The 24,743-nt window shown below is 52.0% G+C and overlaps 1 protein-coding gene across 1 annotated transcript; it reads left to right on the top strand.

Moving 5' to 3' along the window:
- Positions 1–3,431: 3,431 nt before the first annotated feature.
- Positions 3,432–3,686, top strand: LOC307056326 (signal recognition particle 9 kDa protein-like; the record flags this gene model as incomplete). Its single annotated transcript, XM_079709018.1, has 1 exon — positions 3,432–3,686. The coding sequence occupies one exon, from the start codon at positions 3,432–3,434 to the stop codon at positions 3,684–3,686; it is 255 nt and encodes an 84-aa protein (XP_079565144.1).
- Positions 3,687–24,743: the final 21,057 nt, after the last annotated feature.

The raw sequence follows: 24,743 nt of genomic DNA, 5'->3' as shown, positions 1-24,743 counted from the left end.
AGGCCAGGTACTGCCTGGTCTCTGAACACGCAGGCTTCTCCCACTGCCTGAAACCTGATACCCCACCCCTGTGGCCTCCTAGCATCCAGCTCCTCTAGGAAGCCCTCCAGGACCTTCAGAGTTGGTACTACCCGAACCCCCATCCACAGCCTTGGCCACTGCTGTGGTTATGTCTGCACACACATTCCCTCCTGCCCGCTGCAAGACCCAGGCAAGGACCCAATTCCTTCTGAGGTGCCAGTTTCCAGCTGAGGGCCAGGCCCAGGGGTTAGCAAGTATACGTGGGATTGAGGGATACCACTGCTGGTCCCCCTGCAGGCCCAGTCTGTGGGTTGAGGCTTACCCCCACCTCCATGCCCCTGGAGGAAGCAGAAGACTCCAGGAGATGAGGCAACCCAGCATCACACAGCCTCTGGGGTCCTGGTCCTGTGAGGGAGCAACCCCTCCCACCCCCGAGGAGGGACGGGGGGAATGTATAGGAAAGGCCATTCATTCATTTGTTCTTTCAAAATAGCCTTGCACTAGGCAATGGGGACTAAGGTCCCCTACCAATACTCAAGAACTCCTGACCTGGCAAGAGTCAAGGAACAGATGATGCAAAGCAGTGATTAACAGATCAAAAAGAAAAAAGTTATCTATTCATCTCCACAGATACTAAAGAAGCATATGATAAAACTCAACATCCAGCATACTTAAACAAAAATTGCAGTACCAGTAAAATAGAAGTGGATCAACACTTCCTTAAAATAAAAACCAGCACTTTGCTTAATGGAAAAACAGTAGAAAAACTTCCATCATCACAGAAGTTCTAGACAACAAAAATATATCATTGGTATAAAAATTGGGAAAGAAGAGTTAATCTATTACTTAACAATAATATGAGTTTTGAGTTGGAAAACCTGAGAAGCTCAGCTGAGAAACTATTACAAACAATAAAAGAATTTAGTAAGATAGCTGTGTTCAAAATTAATATAACAGAATCGATATTTATAAGCAATAACCAGGTAGAAACCAGGATGAAAGACCTCATTTATAATAGCATCACAAAATAAAAACCACCGAGAATAAACTTAATAAGAAATGTGCAGGATCGGGCTTCCCTGGTGGCGCAGTGGTTAAGAATCCGCCTGTCAATGCAGGGGAAGTGGGTTCGAGCTCTGGTCTGGGAAGATCCCACATGCCGCAGAGCAACTAGGCCTGTGCGCCACAACTACTGAGCCTGCGCTCTAGACCCCACGAGCCACAACTGCTGAGCCCACGCACCACAACTACTGAAGCCCGTGCGCCTAGAGCCTGTGCTCCACAAGAGAAGCAAGAGAAGTTCCGCGACGAGAAGCCTGTGCACCACAACAAAGAGTAGCCCCCGCTCACGGCAACTAGAGAAAGCCCGCGTGCAGCAACGAAGACCCAATGCAGCCATAAATAAATAAATAAATAAAGTTAAAAAAAAAAAAAAAAAAAGAAATGTGCAGGATTTATAGCGAGAAAAATGTGCAGTGTTATTTAGGGGTAAAAAGGAGAGCCGGACAGATAGAAAGACATAATATTCTCCTGGATAGAGAACATCATAAAGATATTAATTCTCAGTTAATCTATAAATATGCACTATCCTGCTAAGCACACACACAGAATTGGGGGGGCAGGGGGGCGGGCGGTGGCTAGACAAGTTTATTTGAAAGTTCATGTGGAAAAACAAACAAGCAGGAAGAGCCAGGAAAATTCTGGAAGTGAGGGAGTGGGGCAAAGGAAGGGTAAAGAGTGAGAATCAGCCTCACCACATATTAAAACATAAAACCATGGCAATTAAAACAGTACAGGTTACCAGCACTTGAACAGATAGATCAATTAAACAGAACAGAAAGTTCAAAAATAGACCCAAATAGGGCTTCCCTGGTGGCGCAGTGGTTGAGAGTCCGCCTGCCGATGCAGGGGACATGGGTTCGTGCCCCGGTCCGGGAAAATCCCACATGCCGCGGAGAGGCTAGGCCCGTGAGCCATGGCCACTGAGCCTGCGCGTCTGGAGCCTGTGCTCCGCAGCGGGAGAGGCCACAACAGTGAGAGGCCCGCATACCGCAAAAAAAAAAAAAAAAAAAAAATAGACCCAAATAAATCTAAGAATTTAGTATACAACAAAAGTAACATCTCAAACTAGTGGGGAAGAGATGGATTATTAAATTGTCGGGACAACTGTGGAGCAAGCTACAAAGCTGGACCTCTACACCTTACAACAGTATAAATTACAGACAAATCAAAGATTTCATTATAATAAATAAAACCATGAAAGGACTTAAAAAACCCTTGTCTCAGAGAGGCAAAAGCCTTCTGGAAATGATACAAATCCGGAAGGATAAAGAAAAGAGTAAAATACTCAACTATATACAAATCAAACATTCCTGCATGATTAAAAAAAATAAAAAGGTACCATAAGCAAGGCCAAAAGATAAATGACAAACTAGGGGCTGTCACTCATACCCCAAACATAGACTAATTTTCCTAAAAAGTGAAAAGCACCTAGAAATAAGACACAGACCAGTAACCTAACAGAAAAATAGGCAACGAATATGAACAGAGAAATTCGCAGAAAGAAAAGTATAAATGGTTCTTAAACACAGGAAAAGGAACTTAACCTCCCCACACGGAGTGGTGACAGGGCGAGGCATTCCCCTCCCTGGCCGGGCCAGTGCCTCTGGGAAGGGCAATGTCACCATAGATTTGAAACCCCAATGCTTCTGTGCCCTTTGATCCAGCCACCCATGGGCACTTACCCTGCAGTCTTCCTGATGCACGTCCAAAATGACGTGCATAGGTTATTGGTTACAGCATTGTGTATAACAACAAAAGGTTGGAAGTAACCAAAATACCCCCAAATCAGGTTATGGTTAACTAAATTATAGTGTAGTCATAAGGGAGAATACTGAGCCATAGAAAATGAGGAAGCGTTTTACATATTAGTGTGAGATGACCTCCAAGATGTGTTGCTAAATGATTAAAGAAAAATGAGGAAACTCTGTAAAAAAGGAGGAAACTCCTTACATGTTGATGAGGGATGACCTCCAGTATGTATTAAGTGACCAAAGAAAGGTTCAAAACAGTATAGAGAACATTCTGCCTTTCACATGGGGAAGAAAAAAAGGGGGTGGGGGGAGAGGATAGATCAGTATGTGTCTACCACTAAATGCATAAGATATCTCTGAAAAGATACATATGAGACAGGTGACGCTGGTTGCCTCTATGGGGGAAAACTGAGGGTTGAGGGGGACAGGAGGGAGCAGAAGCAGAGCCAGACTCCACAGGGCCTGAAGTTTACCCAATTTGGATGCCCTCTTTCAGAAAAAGAATACAAGAGTATCTTATCAGGTGGGCTGCGTCGCGTCGCCTCAGGTCTGTAGCTTTGCCTCCCTCTCCTGTCCTGCCTTGGACCCACGATGCCGATGCCGCAGTACCAGACCTGGGAGGAGTTCAGTCGCGCAGCGGAGAAGCTCTGCCTCACAGACCCTATGAAGGCACGTGTGGTTCTCAAATATAGGCATTCTGATGGGAGTTTGTGTATTAAAGTAACAGATGATTTAGTTTGTTTGGTGTATAGAACAGACCAAGATGTAAAGAAGATTGAGAAATTCCACAGTCAACTAATGCGACTTATGGTGGCCAAGGAATCCCGCAGTGTTGCCATGGAAACAGACTGAATGGTTTGAAATGAAGACTGTCATGTTCTTAGGAAGTAAATATCTTTTGAATTTGAGAAAGTGTTGGGACAGAAAATACTTTAACTAAGTGGGCTATTCAGAAGCCAAGAGATCATTTTTTGTACTTTGTTTTTTAATGTTTACTTTAGAGAGCTAGGACTGTAAATGCTTACAGTTAGAAAGCCTTTATTTATTTTTGGAAATGGAACAAGGAATGGCTCTATCTTGGAAACTTCTTGCAGATTGCTTGATGTTAGGCAAAATAAATAATTACTCTCTGGTAAGTTTGTATCAGTAATTTGAAAATGAGATATCAGAAAAGCCAGTTCTTCCTTAAATTTAGTTAATCTGTCTTTAAAAGAAAAATTAAATGGAACCATTTTGCTGGATTCATATATTTCTTTTTTTTTTTTTTTTTTGTGGTACGCGGGCCTCTCACTGCTGTGGTCTCTCCCGTTGCGGAGCACAGGCTCCGGACGCACAGGCAGCGGCCATGGCTCACGGGCCCAGCCGCTCCGCGGCATGTGGGATCTTCCCGGACCGGGGCACGAACCCGTGTCTCCTGCATCAGCAGGCGAACTCTCAACCACTGCGCCACCAGGGAAGCCCCTATATATTTCTTTTGGAGCATAAATTTTGTGCTGTTGATGACCAGCAAATATAAAATATGGTAACTGGAATTAACTGTGCACAGCAGCATAGCTGATTATATATGGTAGTGTAGTCTCAATTATATCTAAAAGTAACTATGAAAACAAGTATGCTTTACCTTAAACTTTACAGATTTATATTTTTAAATATAAGGGATTCATAGTATCATTAACTTGTTGAGCAAAGACTAACTTTGAATCTAATTTTCAGTGCTCAGAAACATCTGCTGTTACTTTAAATGCATGAACAGAATGCTCACAAATGGATCGAAACCACCATATTACAGAAATATTTGCCACATATTTGCCATCTATATTTTCTCAGAAGGGCTAAGGATTATTTGAACTGTTAAATTTTTGCATACCTCTATGACACCCCAACCCATTTCTCTCATTACTTAACCAAGGTGTTAAGCATGACTCTCACAACTGTTCTTCATTAAATCAGAAGTATGCTATTATTTGATATTTATCTTATATTTGTAACCTGAGTTTTACCACCTAAATATAATGTTCACATGTTGATTCTTTTTTTTTTTTTTTTTTTTTTTCAGATGCAAGAGAAAGTAATTTTTATTTTTTAAGAATGTCATGGTTAATGCTATTAGACTTAAGTAAGCAGTGCCATAGATAATAAATCAGTGTTCCAAATTTTAAAGGAAAAGGGCGGAGCACTAAAAGTCTGGAGGAAGGGATCAGATATAAACTGGGACTTTGGGTGATGGCCAGAGTTGCTCCTCAGGGTGAGGAAAGGCTGCTCCACGTAGAGGTAAAGTGAATGAGCATAAGATGAGCAAAACCTTACATCAGAGATCAGAAGTGTTTGGGAAAGAGGGGAGAACCTGTCATTTCTGGGACAGAGGGGTGGAGGGCTGTCTAATGGAGAGATTGGGTCATAGACATACCAAGCTGGGTAGGCCTTGTATGCCATCCGAACTGACCTTCCCACTGTGGTGAGGAAACCAAGATCTACATTTCACATGTTGATTCTTACATTAAAATATTTTTTGTTAGGAAAAAAAAAAAGAGTATCTTATCATTTTCCAATATATACAAATATCAAATCATTATGTTGTACACCTGAAACTAATATAATGTTATATGTCAATTACATCTCAATTAAAAATATTTTTTAATTAAAAAAAAAAAAACATCTTACTTTTGTAAGAATTTACAAAAACACATGACCACACGCACACACTGCCCGGGCCCTCGCTGGGCCCCATCAGCTTCCCTGGAAACCCACCTCCATGTGGAGGGAAACTTTTCACTCTACATCTCTTTTCTATCATCCAAATATTGAACTATGTGAATTTTTCTAAAAGCCTCCTGAGGGACTTTCCTGGTGGTACAATGGTTAAGAATCCACCTTTCAATGCGGAGGACGTGGGTTCGATCCCTGGTCAGGGAACTAAGATCCCACATGCCACGGGGCAACTCTAGAGCCCGTGCACCACAACTAGAGAGCCCACGTGCTGCAACTACTGAGCCCACACATAAAACTAGACAGAAGCCTGCACGACGCAACAAAGAGCCTATGTGCCACAACTAAGACCCGCAGCAGCCAAATAAATAGGTACTTTTTTAAAAAATAAAAAATAAAAGGCTCGGGGTTTCCCTGGTGGCACAGTGGTTGAGAGTCCGCCTGCCAATGCAGGGGACATGGGTTCGTGCCCCGGTCTGGGAAGATCCCACATGCCGCAGAGCGGCTGGGCCTGTGAGCCATGGCCGCTGAGACTGCGCGACCGGGGCCTGTGCTCCACAACAGGAGAGGCCATGGCGTTGGGAGGCCCGCATACCGCAAAAAAAACAAAAATAAAATAAATAAAATAAAATAAAAGGCTCCTGAGGGTCCCAAAGGAAGACACGAATGAACAGAAATACATTTGATGTTCTTAAATAAGTTGGCTCTCAACATTATAATGACATCAGTTCTTCCAGGGTTAAGCTAAAGCTAACACAATCCCAACTAAAATTACCCACAGGCAGATTCTGAAGTTCATATTCAATGATATTAGAGATTTATTGTTGGGTGGGAAAGCAAGGTGCAGAACACTGTTTTATTATGTAAAAATCTGGGTTAAAGAAAAAGAAAACATATACATATACATATATGCACACATTATACACAGAATACTCCGATGGGTATACAAGAAACTGCCTTTGGGGAGGAGACCCACAGCTGGCAGGACAAGAGAGGGAGGGTTACCTTTCACTGTATCCTCTGTATCTTTTTAATTTTATACCATTTTCCAACAAATTACAATTTAAAAGATAACACAATCATCTGGGAGTAAGAAAGAGACCATAACTCACCAGGCATGGAAGGAAATCAAGTAAGCAGGTACACACCCCACCCGACCCACTGGTCCCTCCCTGCCTGGCCTCATCCCTTCAAAGCCTGCTCGGGAGGCTCTTCGCAAGGTCTCTGGCCTCACCGTCTCTCTGCTCCTCAATCTCAGTTTTCAAAATGGAAAACGGGACCTTAGGTCTCACCTTCAGGAAGCCTCCTCCACCTCAATGTCGGGACTTAGCCTGCCACACTCAGCCCAGCGACCCCCATTCCTCCCTGACTCACCACCAGCTGGGCTGCCCAGAATGCCAGGGTCCCCCGGAGGCGGCAGCTACTCTGAAAGGCTCCTCATCTTGGCCTGAGGTGGAAGCTGCAAGGACAGGGGTAAATGAGAAAGCCTACGAGCCAAGGCCACTGTGGGCAGCTGGATGCCAGGAGGAAGAAGAGGAAGGGGGCAAGGGGAGGGGGCGAGGGATGGGGAAAAGGAAAGAGACGTAAGAAAGCGAGAGACAGGGAAGAGGGTAGAGAAAGAGAAGGAAGAGAGGGAAGGGTTCAGGGAGCCTAATGGAAACCAGGCGATGGTTAAAGGGAGGAAGCCTTCCAGCAGGGGTGAGGAGGGGGTGAGGAGGCAGACCGACGACAGGCCTGCCCAGAGGTGGAGGCCACACCAGCGGGAGAGGGGAGTCTGGACACCCCGTTCCCTGGCCCTCCCCCAGGACCAGTGGCTGTAACAGGGATGTTGAGCCTGGCCAGGAGGCTGGACTGCCCCCAGGGAAGACATGGGGAGGGGGTAGATGCAGCTGCACGACTGAGGCAGGGCCCCCACAATGCAGAGCCTGTCAGGGGGAACCTGGGGAGACCCAGGGAGACAGGGCCCTCTCCACTAAGCCTGAGAGCCGGGGGGTGGAGGGGTGAGGCAAGGGCGTGAGACTCCAGGGGCCCTGCTCCTAAATGTGTATGGGGACCAAAAGAAGGTGTTTCCAGGCAGGAGAAAGAAGTGGCCATCCCTGAGGGCAGGCCACCAGCAAGCTCAGATGGCCCGGGCTCTGTTCGGGAGGGTGGGTCGAAGGGCCAGGTCTTGGGCAGAGCCACGTTTCCTGCTACTAGGGCAGGGTCAACCACAAACTGCTGGTCTCTGCAGGATGACTTTAGGGGGTATGCGTGAACATGTAAAATTAACTAGTTAGGTATTTATCTTAAGTAGACTTCACAGTTATTTCTTAGGATGGGGCTAAAATAGGTATGGTTTAAAAGTGAATATTTCAAAAATAAATCTTAAGTAATTAGTACTTCATAAAGAGTTGGCAAAAAATGGCAGTGCTACTCAAATGACGGTTTTTTTAAAAAGAATTTAATAAGACAATGTAAATAGTCTTTACTATATGCCAGGCACCTAAAGCACTTTTTATTAACTTGTTTAAGTCTCATAGCAACCCTATGAGGTAATACCTCACAATTTAAGATGAAGAAACTGAGGCACAGAGAGGTTAAGCAACTTGCCAAAGTCACACAGCTGGGAAGGGGCAATTTGAATATATGCTTTGTCCAATACAGTAACTAGTAGTAGCCACATATAGCTACTGAAACTCCAAAAGTGGCCACATAATGAAGTGTGCTCTATACAATACACACTGGATTCTAAAGTCTTAGCACAAAGAAATAAGAATATAAAACATCTCAATAATTTTTTCTATTTATTACAGTAATGAAATTATAGTATTTTGGATATTTGGATAAAATATACTATTAAAATTAATTTCACCTGTTTCTTTTTAATGTGACTACTAGAGAATTTCAAATTGCACCTGTGGCTCGCATTACATTTCTACTGGACGGTGCAGCTCCAGACTCTTAACCAGTTTGCTCACTGCCTCTCGACAGTGACAACAAGCTCTAACTGAGCAGCTGCTACAGGTCAGGCAGTATTCTCAAGATGCAACATGGAATGATGGATGATGGCCCAACCAGGCTACTGGAATGATGAGGGCTGGGAAACAGGAAACCACCTCTGTCCCTGAGAAGGGCCCAGCCCCTTCTTGGGCCTCTATCAAGTTCCAATCCTACACTAAAGGTTTCAGGCCAAGGTCAGACTCGGGACTCCGCACTGACACCCCTCTAGGACAACCTCATTCGAGGCATTAGAAGCACGAGCCAGACCTCAGACGTGTACCCACCCTCCAGGAATCTCAGGTTGGAGGGTGTCAGATACTACCCAGCCGGCGAAAACAGCCCACATGGCCCTCACCAGGCGGGGATCAGGGAAGGCTTCCTGGAGGAGGCAGCTGCATGAAAAAAAGAAGTTTGGAGCAGTGCCCTGCTAAGCCATGCTAGAGCCTGAGGCAAAGAAAAGAAATCAGTGATACTGAATCTCTTTATTTAAATTTTTGATATTTTGTTTATCTTGGATTTCTTTTCATTAATTTTGATTTTTTAAAAAATATTGCTTGGGGCTTCCCTGGTGGCGCAGTGGTTGAGAGTCCGCCTGCCGATGCAGGGGACACGGGTTCGTGCCCCGGTCCGGGAGGATCCCACGTGCCACAGAGCGGCTAGGCCTGTGAGCCATGGCCGCTGAGCCTGCGCATCCGGAGCCTGTGCTCCGCAACGGGAGAGGCCACAACAGTGAGAGGCCTGCGTACCGCAAAAAAAAAAAAAAAAAAAATTGCTTAGGGCTTCCCTGGTAGTGCAGTGGTTATGCCTGCCAATACAGGGCACACAGGTTCGAGCCCTGGTCCGGGAAGATCCCACATGCCACGTAGCAACTAAGCCTGTGTGCCACAACTACTGAGCCTGGGCTCTAGAGCCCACAAGCCACAACTACCTAGTTCACACACCGCAGCTACTGAAGCCTGCGCACCTAGAGCCCGTGCTCCGCAACAAGAGAAGCCACCGCAATGAGAACCCCGTGCACCGCAATGAAGAGCAGCCCCCGCTCGCTGCAACTAAAAGAAAGCCTGTGTGCAGCAACAAAGACCCAGCGCAGCCAAAAAAAAAAAAAAAAAAAAAAAAAATTTTTTTAAATATTTCCTAAAATTATTATTTACCTTGATTACTGAGCTTTTTGGTCACCCCCCTCCCTCATATTTTGCACTCACTTATTTTGCCTCACTTGCTCCACCCTAATCCTGGCTGAGTTTGGAGGTTTAAGCCCTTCGGCTGCTATGACACATCACTGAATCTCCACCCACAAGGAAGCAGGGACCAGCAGAGGAGAGTGTCATCCTGTTGAGACAGCAATGGCCACAAGTTGGGGGGGTCCCCTCCCCCCCAACCCTAAGGGCCCAGCTCAGGCTTCACCATCACACCAGCGCCCCCCTGCTGCCCCTGCTTCTACCCTGTCTCCCTCCAGCCCCTCTCCACTGGGCCAACCACCGTCCCACGCCTGCTCAAAGCCCCTTCCATGGTTCCCAGTGTCCTCAAGTCCAGCTCCTCCGGCCATCCTTCGACTGGCTCCAGCCCTGCCGTTTACAGATGAAGAAACAAACACCCACAGGGAGGAAGTGACTTGCCCAAGTTGTCAGCACGTGCCCCAAGCCCGGCCGGGCTCAGCTGGCCCACCACTCCCTCCATTTCACTTTTTGCACCAGGCACCAGCTTGACACGTGGAAGCCCCCAAAACTATCTGTTGTCAATGAGTAAATGAACCACATCCTCCCACCTTCAGGTGCTGATTCCAGGCTGCCTCCTCCAGAAAGTCCTCCCTGACCACCCCCTTGGGCTCCTAAGCCTCAGAGGCTGAGTCATGCAGCTCAGTGCTGCTCCTGCTCTGTTCCTGGTTGTCCCATTTGTGGGGGGTCCATCTCCACCCAACCCCCAACCTAGCCTGGGGTATCCTGAGAGCCTGTACCCCTTCTTGTCTCCCTTGCCCTCATAGTAGAGCCCAGGACCTGGCTGTGCTCACAAGGGCACTCAGTCCAGGGGTAAATAAGGGTTGTCTGGAATCTCCCTAATCCTTGCCAACCAGTCCTTCTGCAGGTCTGGCCTGAGTCCCTCTTGCTGGAGCCAAAACTTTCATCCTTCTGTCCTTTAACTACCTTTCCAACACCCAAGGGCAGAGTTTAAATCTCATCGCCCCTTCTCTGTCCCAGTGCAGCACCTCTCTCGCACCATCCCTGCCCACTACTGACTAGGGACACCAGTACTGCCAGTCCAGCAGAAAGGCAGCCCTGAGCTTTAGCTAAGGACAAGCACACTCCCACTTCCTTGGTTTCCTAAATATCCACTGCATGCCCAGCCTCCGCCAGATTGCCACCTTCACCTGAATCATCCCTGGTACAGTCCCAAGGTCTGGGATTTTTACCCCCATTTAATGGAGGCTGTGTGAAGTGGAAACTTGCCCAGGTCACTTGCTAGAGCCAACAGGGCCTTCAGAGGATGTGACTGTCTGTCTGGCAGAGGCAGTGAGGCTTCCAGAGGGCACTCCTGAGCTGGGCCTTGGAGCATAAGTAGGAGGTTGCACTTCTAGGCAAAGGGAACTGAGTGTGCAGGGCCCGGGGATGGAAAAGGAGCTGGCAGATCCAGAGATGGGGAGAGTTCAGTGGGGCAGGAACAGGAGATGTGAAAGGACAGTAGTGACACCCAGAGAGGTTTAGGGATCTGCCCTTGGTCGCCCATGTGGGTGTGAGCCTCCTTTGCATTCTGATTTGCATGAATGAGTCAGGCCTGGATCCGGTAGCCTTGACAGTCCTAACTCCTTCCCCACTCAGCTCTGGAGTCCCCTCAGCGAGGACCCTTCCCCAACTGCATCTTCAAAGCCCCCCCTCTGCACAGAGTTGTGCTCTGGATTCAAGGGAAGGCCCAACAGTGTGGGGAGCGGAAGAGGAGGAAGGCAGGCCTAGAGCTTCAGACCTGTGGCCTGTGCTCGTCCACCCCCCAACCCCCCCCCCGCCCCCGCCTCACAGCACTCCACCCCATCCTAGGCAGGCTGGGCAGGGACCCCAGCGCCCAGACCTCAGGAGAGCCCTCAGAGCTCTCCACACAGGAATTAAGAGCACTACATATCCAGCTAGGCCTGGGTCTACCATGCACACCCCACGCATACCGCAAATGCATACCTCACACAGCCTCCAGGTTCACACACCGCCCACCCCGCCTAGCAGCCACACCACAGCCTTCAGTCCCCATACTCACTACCAACAACTGGACTGGGTACAACTGCCCAGAGCCCCATGCTGCCCACGGCCCTTGACCCCAGTCCCCCCAGCCCAATCACCAGGTCATACCTGGGGGCAGGGCCACCCTCGTTTGTTGCCCTCCTGGCTGTTCTCAGGGCTCTGTTAACACAGGCAAGAGGACTTGGAGACACTTCCCTCAGATAAGAGGAACTGGGTGGGGGCTGGGTGCCTGGCCCAGAGGACGCAGAAGTGGCCCCCCCACCCACCGCAGAAGCCAACTCCCTCCAGCCCTGCCAGGCAAGGCAGCAGGTGAGGCCCTCAGGCAGGCAGCTGACTATAACCCCCGGACCAAGAAGCCTATTTTCTGTCTCTCAGGGACTGGTGGCCACGGCATACGGGTGCCAAGGAGGCACACTGGGGTCTCCTGCCCTAACCCCAACCCCGGACCTCCGCCCCGTCACTTGCCCAGGCACCAGATTTCTGCCCCATCCCATCTGTGATGTGGCCTGACAGGAGTGGTGAGGGCTGACAAGGAACAGCCCTCAGGGCAGAGGAATGACTGAGTCCAGGCCCCACGGCTTGCCTCAGCCATCTGGTGGGGAACTGGGGACCACTGGCTCCAGGCCAGAACCCCATCCCCCCAGGACGCCAGGTAAGACCAGGTACCAGTGCTGGCTCCATCACTTCTTGCCTGAAGCCCTGGGCAAGTCATGTCACATTCTGAGCCTCAGTTTCCCCCTCCACAGAACAGAGCTGTCACCCAGATGACCGTGACACATGACCATGTGTGTACTAGAGGCCACACTCATTCGGCATCTGCTCACTCCTCTGCTGCTAAGACAGACACTTCCTGTTCCGAGCCCCAACGCCTTGGCCGGGCCCATCCAGAGGAGCCCTTGGTGCTGGCCCTGTAGCCAGGCTCTAGTCTGGACGCCTTCAGCACCCTGAAATTCTCAGTTCCCCAGATACCAGTGACCCCCACACCCTGCCTCCGGCCACATCCCCCAGCAGGGATCCAGGGTGGATACACCATGGCCTCCTGGACCTCCTCCTGGGGGGCCCCAGGCACTGCATATGCCCCGCCCCACAGTGAACTCACCCACTCGCCTCTCCTGGGGAAAGCAGGGCTGCCTCCAACCTAGGTGGGACCATTGAACAAATTAGAAAAAAATGCCTCTTGCTTCAGGAGCCCCACAGCAGGGCATGCAGCTCAGCAAAGAGGACAGGCTGAGTTTCAGTCCTCCTCTCCCAGCTCTTCCTGCCCCCAGCCAGGTACCCTTGGGCAGTGCGCAACACGCACATCTGCACCCAGTGGACTAGGTGAGAGGTAGGATATTTTAATAACCTCCTTAGGGCGGCCTCCTCAGCATCGCCCTAATAAAATGTACAACTAGTTTTATTAATGATCAATGAACATTTAAGACTAAAGGACAGGGGCTTCCCTGGTGGCGCAGTGGTTGAGAGTCCGCCTGCCGATGCAGGGGACACGGGTTCGTGCCCCGGTTCGGGAAGATCCCACATGCCGCGAAGTGGCTGGGCCCTTGGGCCATGGCCGCTGAGCCTGCGCGTCCAGAGCCTGTGCTCTGCAATGGGAGAGGCCACAACGGTGAGAGGCCCGCATACCGCAAAAAAAAAAAAAAAAAAATAAGAGAGACTAAAGGACAGTAGACAGCCCTGACCTAAATTTCAGGCCTACCTCTAACTCCCACCCCAAATCTTGAAAGACTAATCACTTTCTACAACCTCCATGTCTGTACTGTTTAAAGTTTTTACAGTTGCATATCACTTTCATAATTAGAATGATAAAAGCATTTTAAGCCTATCAGAAATGAGTCTGTCCCAGTTTCTTCCCCAAAACCATCATTATAAAGTAGCTTTGTGATTTTCAATATAACATGCACAGAATACCAAGAGAACTATCGTAAATGAAACTGATTTCCTGGGCCATCTGGACTGGAGGATGAGAAACTGAGCCCCAAAGCTCACCCCCTCCCTCACTGTCTTATCCTCCCGAAGGTCTAAGACACAGTTTATCAAATGAAATCCCCCCCTCCCCACCAACCACAGATCCGGAGGCCAGACTGAAGCCCACAGACTTTCAAATGAGAAATGGACTGAGGGTCACTATGAACATGAGATGCCAGGGTCCCTGTGGTTTGTCCTCTAAACAGCGTCTGACTCCACCCTAGCCCTGCCCCTCACCCACGTTCCCCCAAACCTTACCGGGGGCCCCCCTCATGCCCAAGCCCCTCTCTCCACCCTGGAGAAGATGAAGTGTGAATGTCTGAAGTACCTCAACTCACCATAAATGAAGCTGAGAGTTAAAAGGTTTGGTTTTCAGGCCCTGTCAAAAAGTCTGACAGATAAACAACAAGGTCCTACTGCATAGCACAAGGAACTGTATTCGATATCCTGTGATAAACCATAACGGAGGGACTTCCCTAGTGGCGCAGTGGTTAAGAATCCGCCTGCCAATGCAAGGGACACGGGTTCAAGCCCTGGTCCGGGAAGATCCCACGTGCCGCGGAGCAACTAAGCCTGTACGCCACAGCTACTGAGCCTGCGCTCTAGAGCCTGTGAGCCACAGCTACTAAGCCCGTGTGCCACACTACTGAAACCCGCGCGCCTAGAGCCTGTGCTCCACAAGAGAAGCCACTGAAATGAAGAGTAGCCCCCGCTCGCCACAACTAGAGAAAGCCCGCGTGCAGCAACGAAGACCCAACACAGCCATAAATAAATAAATTAATAAGCCTTCCTAAAAAATAAATAAAATGGTTACAATGGTCAATTTTATTAAAAAAATATATAATGGAAAAGAATATGAAAAAGAATATATATGCATAACAATCACTTTGCTGTACAGCAGAAATTAACATTGTAAATCAGCTATAATTCAATTAAAAAACAAAAAGTCCAAGACACACTGACCTCCTTGGCCCTACCAGTACCCCCACCTCCAAATGGTTCACTCTGGACCACGCCCTCCCCTTCCTCTAACTGCCTCCTTATCACCTCGCTTTTGACTCATCCCTCCTCTCCATCCCCACTGCCCCTCCCCAGCCTGCCTGACCCCTGGGCCCTCCTCCCTGCCCTTCCGCCCCGACACCTTCAACCGGAGTGCCCCTACCTGCTCCTCTAATCATCCCTCCCCACAAGACAGAGCTCCTCCAAACCGGAAGCCCCCAGCCCGGACCCACATCCACCTGCCCTACGCCCCCAACCCTTCACTCTTCAGGTCCCAGCTCAGGCCCTTCTCACCTGGAAGGGGGGCCCAGCCAGCCGCACAGCACCTGTGGAGACCTGGTGCCCTCTCACCAGGAGAGCACAGCCTCTGGCCTGGCCCCCTGGCCCCTCAGTCACAGACACACCCTCCTGGGCTGGGGACTCCCCAGGCAGGGCAGGGAGTACCTCTCCCACCAAAGGTTCTGGGCCTGAGGTACCACAAGGCGACTCCAGGGCGATCCTCCTCTGTGACGACTGCCCCCCATGCGGGAGCTGGCAGCCGGGGAGCTCGTAACACTGCAAATGAGGCAGAAACAGGAGGAAACAGGGCTAACCACAGGGAGGATGCGAGTGCACAGGGCACACAACGGACTCCCTGGCAGCAGGAGTGGACAGAACCAGAGTCACGTCAGTCAGAGACTCACTACACGCCAGAGGGGTTGAGGACAGCCCTGGCCTGATGGGGGAGGGGAAGGGAAGGCTGCTTGACTCCATCCTCTCTGAGGCAACTGGGCACCTGATGTGCCTGCCCACCCAGAAGGAGAGACTGGGGCTCCTCTGCACCCAGAACTAGCAGCCCAGGAGAACAGGGACCTGACACTGCCCTCTCCCTAGGCGGCCCCTGCAATGGAAAGCCAGTGATCAGCAGGCCCCTTGCTGCTGGCACCTGAAAAGAGGAAGCTCCTGTGTTGGTGGGTGGAGGTGACCAGATGGGCGGGGCAGGGGCTGGAAAGGAAAGAGGGTGAGAGGGAGACGGGTGACCAGACCCACAGGCTCTGGCCTCCAGTTTGATGTGGGACCTCAGCCTCCCCGACTCTATAACCAGACAACAGAAAGGAAAGACTCTCTCACTCACAGGGAACATTCTAACCCACTTATCTGACCCTGCCATCCCTGCTTAAAAAGACCAAAGGCCATGGTTATGGAGTGCTTCCCATCTACCAGGCGCTGTGCCAAACCTGCTACATGGATTGTTTCATATAACCCTCATGACAATCTGGAAAGTGGATGGTTTTAGCCCGACTTTACAGATGAGGAAGAAACTGAGCCTCAGAGAGGTTCAGTAAGTTGCCCAAGATCACACAGGAGCCCCTCCTTCCACTCCGTCTCCTCAGAGGGGAGAGTGTGGAGACCAGGAGCAGGGAAGTCAGGCAGGAGAGGGGAGGGAGGATGAATGTGGGCTGAGAAGGGCCTTGAAGGCCACACTAACACACTCAGCCTTACTGTCCAGACAAGAGGAAGCCATGAAGGGCAGCAGGGTGCATGGGGTGGCAGGGAGGCAGGCAGACAGGGGTCCTACTGTGGTGAGACTTGAGAATTCACATAACTTCTCTGAGTCTCAGTTTCATCATCTGTATAATGGGCTTGCGGGGAATAAATGTATGCCTTCAAAACAGATCCCAGGGACTTCCCTGGTTGTGCAGTGGGTAAGAATCCGCCTGCCAATGCAGACGGCAGGGGTTTGATCCCTGGTCCGGGAAGATCCCACATGCCGCGAAGCAACTAAGCCCGTGCGCCAGAACTACTGAGCCTGCACTCTAAAGCCTGCGAGCCACAACTGCTGAGTCTGTGTGCCACAATTACTGAAGCCTGCGCACCTACAGCCCATGCTCCACAACAAGAGAAGCCACTGCAATGAGAAGTCGGCGCACTACGACGAAGAGCAGCCCCCGCTCGCCGCAACTAGAGAAAGCCCTCGTGTAGCAACGAAGACCCAACGCAGCCAAAAATAAATAAATAAATAAGTAAATTTAAGAAAACAAAAACAGATCCCAACCTACCAGTTCTCACCCTCCAGTGATTTCCAACCTCCCTCAGAGTAAAGCCAAAGCCAGGACAAGGCCCTCCAGGCCTGCATCGTCTGTCCTTGCCTTGCTGTTATTCCAACCAACTCGAGCGCTCCTGCCTCAGGGCTGGGCCCCGGAGCTCCCTCTGCCTGAAATGCTCTTCCAGACATCTGCATGACTCACTCCCATACTTTTTCCAGCACCCTCTCAAATGCACGGCACAGCCTTCCTTCCTGACCACTCTGCCTAAAGAGATGCCCCCCATCAGTCCCTCTCTCCTGACCCCATGTCATTTTTTGACACCCCCCTTATTTCTAGCGGACACTGTATTATATGTTCATTTGTTCATTGTCAGTCTCCTCAACCAGAGGACGGGGCACTGTCTCATTCATGGCTCTATCCCCAGTGGTAGAAGTGTCTGGCCACTGGGGGCATGGATGAAAGGACGTCTCCAGAGGCATGGCTCGCCCTGGTCAGGAGCTTGAGACAGGGCCCGTGACACGGGTAGGGTGAGGGACACTTGGGTGAGCCAGGTGCCAAGGTTAAAGGTTCATGTCCAGAGGTCTAGGAGCGAAAGCTTCAACTCTGAGACTCCTTGGCACCCTCCGTGGCTGGGCCTGCCCCTTCTCTCCACCTCTGTGGCTACCCCTGCCACTTCCTGCTGTGCTGGCCCGATAAACACTGCTGGGGGGGCCTCACCCACACAGGGCAAGTCCTGTTCCCCGGAGCAGGTGAGAACCACCCCAGACTTCCAGAAATCTGAGACCAATCCCCCCCTCCCGGGCCTGCCTAACCCTTCCACGGCTCCCCATTACCCAGCAGGGCTCAAAGGGCCTCCACCCTCTGGGTTCCTCCACTTAGTCCCCCTTTCTAGGTTCATTCCCTCCACTCTCACGGCTGGACACTTGACCTCCAGGACTTTGCTTATCAGGTTCCCTCGGCCTGGAACATCTTTCTCTACCTCGCCCTTCACGTTCAAGTGTCACCTGCTCTAGGCAGCAGTTTCTGACTCCCACGGTCACAGCCTGGGTCACACTGGTATGTCACTATCTGTCGCTGTGTCACATATACACATTCTTTCTCGCCCCAGCCTTGGCTGGATGCTCCCTGAAGGCAGGACCAGGGTCTAATTTCCCTGCATCCCCAGCTACCAGCCCAGGGTTGGCAGACAGTGAATATCTACTGCTTGAATGAAATCTCCCAATTTTACACGTGAAAAGCAAGGAGCCCAAGCAAGTGATGACTTGTCCAAGGTCACACTGCAATCAGTGGCCAGAGCGTGGCTAGAATCTGGCCTCTAGCCCCCCAGGACCAGGTGCCTCCCATTCTGCTCATGCCCACCAGTTACAGCTCCAGCCTCCTGCCTGCCAGACCCCAGCCCCACCTTCTCCTAGCTCCCCACATGCCCAAGCACCTGCTCCTTAGGCATTTTGGAACCTCCTAATCCAATCCTCCCGCTTCCAGAAGTGGAAAGTGGGCCCCAGAAAGGGATAAGAACCTAACCAGGGCCACACGAGTCAGTACAGGACCCAGGCCCCCCAGCCTGAGCACCCCATCCCCTTCCTCTAGCTTATTCCTTGGAAGAACTATGAGGGGGAGGTCCCCTCAGGTGACCTCAGAGACACTGGAGTAACCCCCCATCTCCAAGTGGCTAGGCCAGCCCTGCATTGAGAAAGGTGGGTTTTCAGGTCACAGGCAGTAAAGGCAGAGGAGTGTTTTGGTTCACGTCCTGGAACAGAACCACTAGAACCATTAGATACTCCCTGGATCTTTGGCCTCCCTAGACTTAGCTATCCATCTTTAGAGCTAAGAAGGAGACAGCAAGAGGAACAGCCCCAGTCTGAGGGAAAAGGTAGGACTTTAGCTGAGGCTCTGGCACCCCTTTACCAAGCAAGAGAGACTCCACCCCAAAGCTGTCCTGCTGTCATCTGGCAAAGCTCAGGGAGGCCCTTTCTCCCCATCAGGCTAGGGCCTCTGGAAACACACACTTTAGCTGCAGAACCACACCGCGGCCCGCTTGGGTGAAGGTCCCCACTCAAGTGGGTAAAAGCCTCACGCAGCTCATACATCAAGGGGTGCCGAGCCAGGTATCTCCTACCCCAACCCACTGGGACATGGAATGCTGATCGCACCCAAACAAAGACAAAAGCACGGGTCCTCCAAGGAGGTGTCTGGGCCTGAGAGCACACACAGGAACACACACGGTGCCCCCCCAGAGGCATGTGCAGCAGAAAGGAGCTCACCCAGCCAGGAAGTCTTCCAAGAGGAGGGCACCTCCCTCGTGGGGAGGGAGCAGCCCTCTTCCCCATGAGGTAGCTCCCGCTCCCATGCCCACAGGCTCACATGGGCACCGGAAGGACCTGGGGAGGCGCTGTGAATTACTAGAAGGCCCTCAGCCAAGGTCCAGTCTCCCTGCCCCCTGAGGAGGGTCAGGGCCTCCCCTGGGGCTCCCAGGCCCAGGTCTCTGTCCACCACCCCTCAGAGTCCTTGAGCCTGGCTTTGACACTCCAAAGCTGGTCCTGGGCCTGCTGAGCCACATTCCATGCGGGCCCTGAGAGGAACTGGTTCACCCAGCAGTACGGCCCAGGCTTTGCTCTGTGACCCAGTCAGCCACCAGCCCTCCCTGGGCCTCCTGTCAATCCCATCCTGGCATCCAGGACAGCCCCACCCCCAACGAATGAAGAGGAGGCCTGGCCCCTGTCTGTCTCCTCCCCACCCCCATTAAGCTGGCTATCTCTTCTGCCACCACCTAGTCCATTCCAGAACCTAGTTCTCAGATTTCTTTTCTTTTTTTTTTTTTTTGCAGTACGCGGGCCTCTCACCGCTGCGGGCTCTCTCGCTGCAGAGCACAGGCTCCAGACGCGCAGGCCCAGCGGCCATGGCTCACGGGCCCAGCCGCTCCGCGGCATGCGGGATCCTCCTGGACCAGGGCACGAACTCGCGTCCCCCGCATCGGCAGGCGGACTCTCAATCACTGCGCCACCAGGGGAGCCCCTCAGATTTCTTGAAAGGTGTGTGTCAACGGGGTGTCTGCTGGGAGTGGTGGGTGCAAAGGGCATGAAGAGCCTCCCCCTGGCACCACCACCACCAAGCAGCCCCAAGAAACTCTCCAGGCCTTGCCTGTCTGGCACCAGCTGGCCAAGGTGTGGCACAGGGCTCAGCCTCAACTCAGGATCCACGCAGCCCAACTGGAAGCTTTGCAGGTTCTTGGCACCTAGAATTTCGGAAATTTGGAAGCTGGGGATCTTTGGCACATAAAACCCTGGAATCCTTGATCCCCAATGCCCACAGTCTCAAGACTCAGAATCCTAAAATCCCAGCTGCCCGATGTGGGGAGAGGGAGTGTGGGAGTGGAGAGGGATGGAGAAGCCCTTCCCCCGCCCCCCTTACCTGCGCTGTTTGGTTTCTGTCCTGACCTGTCCACACCTGGGGGCTGGGGGCTGGGGGCTTGGGATGTCCCAGGTGCTGCTGCTTCCTGCTCCCTCCCTGAAGCTCCAGGGAAGCTGAGTCCATGACCAACCCAAGGCATCTCACTGAACCAGAGGCTGGGGACAGACCATGAGCTCCTGACTCCAGGCCTGATTATAGGCAGAGCCCTGGCCCCAGCATTATGGTGAGAAGGAGGGGAGGGAAGGAGAGAAGGGGATGCCCAGGGGCAGAGCAGCGTCCTCTGGGGCGGGAAGGAAGGTGGCAGAGGAGACCCAGGCACCTGTGGGGGAGGGGAGCAATACGAAGCGGCAGCTTAGCCCTGATACTGCTCCCCCTGTCCTAGGGCCTGGCCCACCCCAGCACTGGCCTGGCCAGAAGGAGGGAGGGCGGGGCCAGGGTCCCCCAAAGGCCCTGGGAAGCTGAGATTCCAGGTGTGACCTCCAGTTCCCTGCCCTGGGAATGGGGACGGGGGAGTGGCTGTGAGAGGTCCCAATCCTCCTCTCCCTCCCCCTTGCCCTCACAATCTTGCTCTCACAACAATGAAAACAATGAGGAGGAGGAAGATTTTGCCACATTTCTCCCTCCCAGGGGGGAGGGGGGATGCTCTCTGACCCCTGAATCTTCCTCTGGACCCCACTGGCCATGAGCATCACACTCCTGACACAGCTGATCTCTGCTTCTTGGCCTCTTAGCTCTGCAACCATGTTCCCCAGGTTTGTTCGTTCAGTCACCGACACCCAGCTGTACCAAACCCCAGGCACCTTGAGAGGAATCAGTTTCCTGGTTTGGCCAGAGAGAAAGACTTGGACACTGTGACAAGGCAAGGTGGGCAGTATCTGAAGGAAGCTCAGGGCTTCAGAGGCCCAGGAGGCCCTGACCAGGCAGGGAGGTAGAGTGCAGGCCTCAGAGCCCCCTACCTGGGTTCCAGTCCCAGCTCTCCCTTTCCTCGGCTGAAAGACTCTAGGCAAGTCACTTAACTTCTACTGACCTCAGTTTCCTCAGCAGTAAAAAGGAGAACCACTGTACTCAACAAAGTCCAAACTGGACAGGACGGGACAAGAGCAGTGAGCGGAGCTGCTCATCCGAGGGCTGGGCCCCTGGGGGCTAAGACTTGACAGCAGCCAGTCCAGCCTGCGAGCAGGCATCCCATACCCACAGCGCGTCACCAGTAACGTCACCTGCCCAGGCAGCTGGGCCTCCAGTCCCTGCCTGCCACCCCGACTGGGAGTTCCCAGAGAAGGACAGGGTTTGGATCTTGTCTGCCTGCAGTGTCTCCCAGTGCTCAGGGTTCTCACTGTGAAGCTAGAGAAATTCAGACTCCCAACTCTTCTATATAATAAATGATCTCAGGAAAATTACTTAACTTCTCGAGGCCTCAGTTTCTTCATCTGTAAAATGGGAACAGTGCCTACCCCATAGGACTATTGTTGAAGATTAAATGAAATAAGTACATAAAATGTTTAGCACAGTGTCTGGCACATAGTAAGCTTCCAAAAAACAGTAGCTACTGCTACTATTATTACTACTATTAAATAATAATTTTGTTATTGAATTGGTCACTTAACTCCACATCCCCTCCCAGCGACTCTGATTGTCTCAATGGTCTGGGACAGACACCCTGTTTATGGGACAGAATCATTTTCCCTTCTGAAGTATGTTCCAAAGGATGAGACAGAGAGAAATTCCACAAGAAGGTCATGTGGAAGACCAGCCATGCACTGCCCTCCCTCCCCGCCACCCCAGGCCATCCCTGAACCTGAGGTCACCTGCCTTTTGGGGATGAGACTGTCCTCTCCAGAACCCTGATTGTAATCTACAGGTCTGAGGGCCTGACAGTGGTGGGGGCGTGGAGGGGAGCTAGGTGAACAAGATGTCCTCTCTGATCGGGGCTGGGGATACTGGTGTTGAGTCCCTGAGCTCCACTGGGACTGTACTTGTAGGGGATCTCTGAGGGCCTCCCCACACCCTCCTGCTGTTCAGACCCTTGGTGCAGAGCCCCTTCCTAAAACAGGAAGTGCCCCTCCATGCAGGGCTATGGAGGGGGAAGAGTCCAGCCTGACAGAGACCAGAGGAGGGGGTGACAGGGGCCGCCCAAAGGACTGGACTCTGCTCCTAAGGGAGGGCCGGGTCTGCATGGCTGGGGTCACACTCTGCTCGAGGCTGCCTTGGCCACCACCCAGGGGAAAGCCCCTACTGAGTGGGACCCTGGACTGCGCTCAAGGAGTGACGTCAGGCTGGGGGAGGGGAAATCAGGCCAAAGGAGGCAAACAAACGCCTGGGTCCTGATCCTGCCTCTACCACTTAATTTTTTTTTTTTTTTTTTTTTGCAGTACGCGGGCCTCTCACTGCTGTGTCCTCTCCTGTTGCGGAGCACAGGCTCCGGACGCGCAGGCTCAGTGGCCATGGCTCACGGGCCTAGCCGCTCCGCGGCATGTGGGATCTTCCCGGACCGGGGCACGAACCCATGTCCCCTGCATTGGCAGGTGGACTCTCAACCACTGCGCCACCAGGGAAGCCCTCTACCACTTAATTTGCCGTGATCTTGGGCAAGTTACTTAACCGCTCTGTGCCTCAGTTTCCTTATCTGTAGAATGGTGCCTAACTTCTAGGCTTGTTGGGAGGATGAAACTGGTTAACGTATGTAATAGTGCCCACAAAGGTGCTGTGTGCATGTCTGCTGGCGTCATTCTTGCTGATATTATTACTCAGCTCTCTCCGAGGCTGTTTCTTCCCCTGTCTTACTGGAGGATGACCCTTGTCTCATGGAACGATGTAAAGGTAAATAAAGTAACAAATGTGCAGTGTCATGCACACCTTAGGTATTCAAATCAAGTAGAGGTCCCTCCTTTTCCCTTTCTTCTCCCCAAGAGGGCCCAGACTAGGAGTCGGGTCAGTCCTGACCCCCACTAGGGCTTGCTGTGTGATCCTGGTCTGATCTCTGGTCCCTGGCCTCAGTCTCCTCATCTATGAAAAAAGCTTCTGGGCCAAGTGGTCTCTGTCCATGGCCATATCTGCTTCAGCCTCTCTCCCACCTCTGTTCCCTCCTTTCCTTCTCCACCTCCAATTCATGTCCTACTGCACCCCCTCCTGCTGCAACAGAACCCTTGGGACCCTAAAGTGGGGTGGACGGGACAGCTGGTGGGTACGGGGTACCAGCCTTCAAGCAGTCCAGGGCCCATCTCAGGCCCCCAAGGGTTAAGATCCAGAGTGAAGGACGGGGGGCCAGGGTCAGTGCTGGACAGACGGGCCTGCAGCCCAGGTCCTGCCTCCCCTCCCCCCATCCTGGGAACAGAAGCCACTTGTTTGGGCATCAGCTGGCTGGCTTTGAGCTTGGCCAAAGGGAGAGTGGGGTGGGGAGGGGAGAGGGCCCCCGGAGAGTGGAGGGGACTCCCCTCTGTCCTAGGGCTTTGTACTAGTCTAGTCCACAACGAGCCCCTAGGACTCTCAGAGGCCCCTTACCCCTCTGAAGTGACCCCTTTCCCCCAGGTTCTCCCTTTTCTTCTTTCAAACACTCACTGATGGGGGAAGGAATTAGACTCAGGCCCCATTCTTGCTCCAGCAGTCTCTTTGGAGCATGGGGCCAGGGTTTATCACCTAACCCAGCAGATAGGGAAATGAAGAGGTTTGGGAACTTACAGTCACGTAGTGTTTGGTGGCTGCACAGGGACTGTCCCAGGTCCCAGTCATTCCCACGGTTCTGCAGTCCCCTTCTCCACAGAGCTCCAAGGAGACCCTTCCTAAGTTGTGCCCTATACAGCACTCACTGAAAGGCTAGGCAGGAGAAGGCCCACCTCTTAAGTCCCAAAGGACCTGGGAGGTTTGGAAGAGGAGAAAACTTCTGTAGGGTAGGGGGAAGGACAAGCAACCTGCATAAAGGGCCTGAGGCGTGATGTGTGGAAAGGCATGGCTGGAGTCCAAGAGATGGTGGGGGTGAGGCTGGGGCTGACTGGGGAGGCCTGAATGCCCCAACGAAGCCTGGGAGCAATCTGCCCACTTCCACCTCACAGTTGTCAGGACTCTGCCTGGGACAACCCCCTCTTGCCCTATTCCAGTGAGCAAGCAGCAAATGGGAAGACAGGATTCCCCAAGCCAGGGTCTGGACAACCCTCAACCAGCCACGGGACCGGGGGATTGGTTCTCTCTACACTCTACCACCCCTGCTACCCATTCCAGCCACTTCCATCTCCTTGTCATTCCTCAAACACACCGTGCAAGTTCCTGCCTCTGCACAAGCTTTACCCTCCTCTGAGGGTCCTTATCCTTGTGAATTACCACTTAACTGCCAAGGCCCATTCCAACCATCTCCTCCTTCCTGAGCCTCCAAGAGTCCCAGTGCCTGATTCCATCCCAGTACCTGTCTGCACCTGTCTTCTGACTCCGCAGGGCTCCTTCTACCCTGCAATGAGCTTGCTGGTAGGTCTCTCCTAGTCTGGACACTCGGCTCTCCGAGGACAGGTATCCTGGGTGCCTCTGTCTGGACCTTGCTCGGCAAACAGTCAAATTCTTCTCTGAGTACCTCCATATATCTGTCCAACCCTGCAGCCCTGGGGATTGGGGAAGGCTCC

Source organism: Hyperoodon ampullatus (genome assembly GCF_949752795.1).
Source record: "Hyperoodon ampullatus genome assembly, chromosome: 7".
Taxonomy (NCBI): Eukaryota; Metazoa; Chordata; class Mammalia; order Artiodactyla; family Ziphiidae; genus Hyperoodon; species Hyperoodon ampullatus.
The sequence above is the reverse complement of the archived record's forward strand: the minus strand, read 5'-3'. Positions and strand labels throughout refer to the sequence as shown.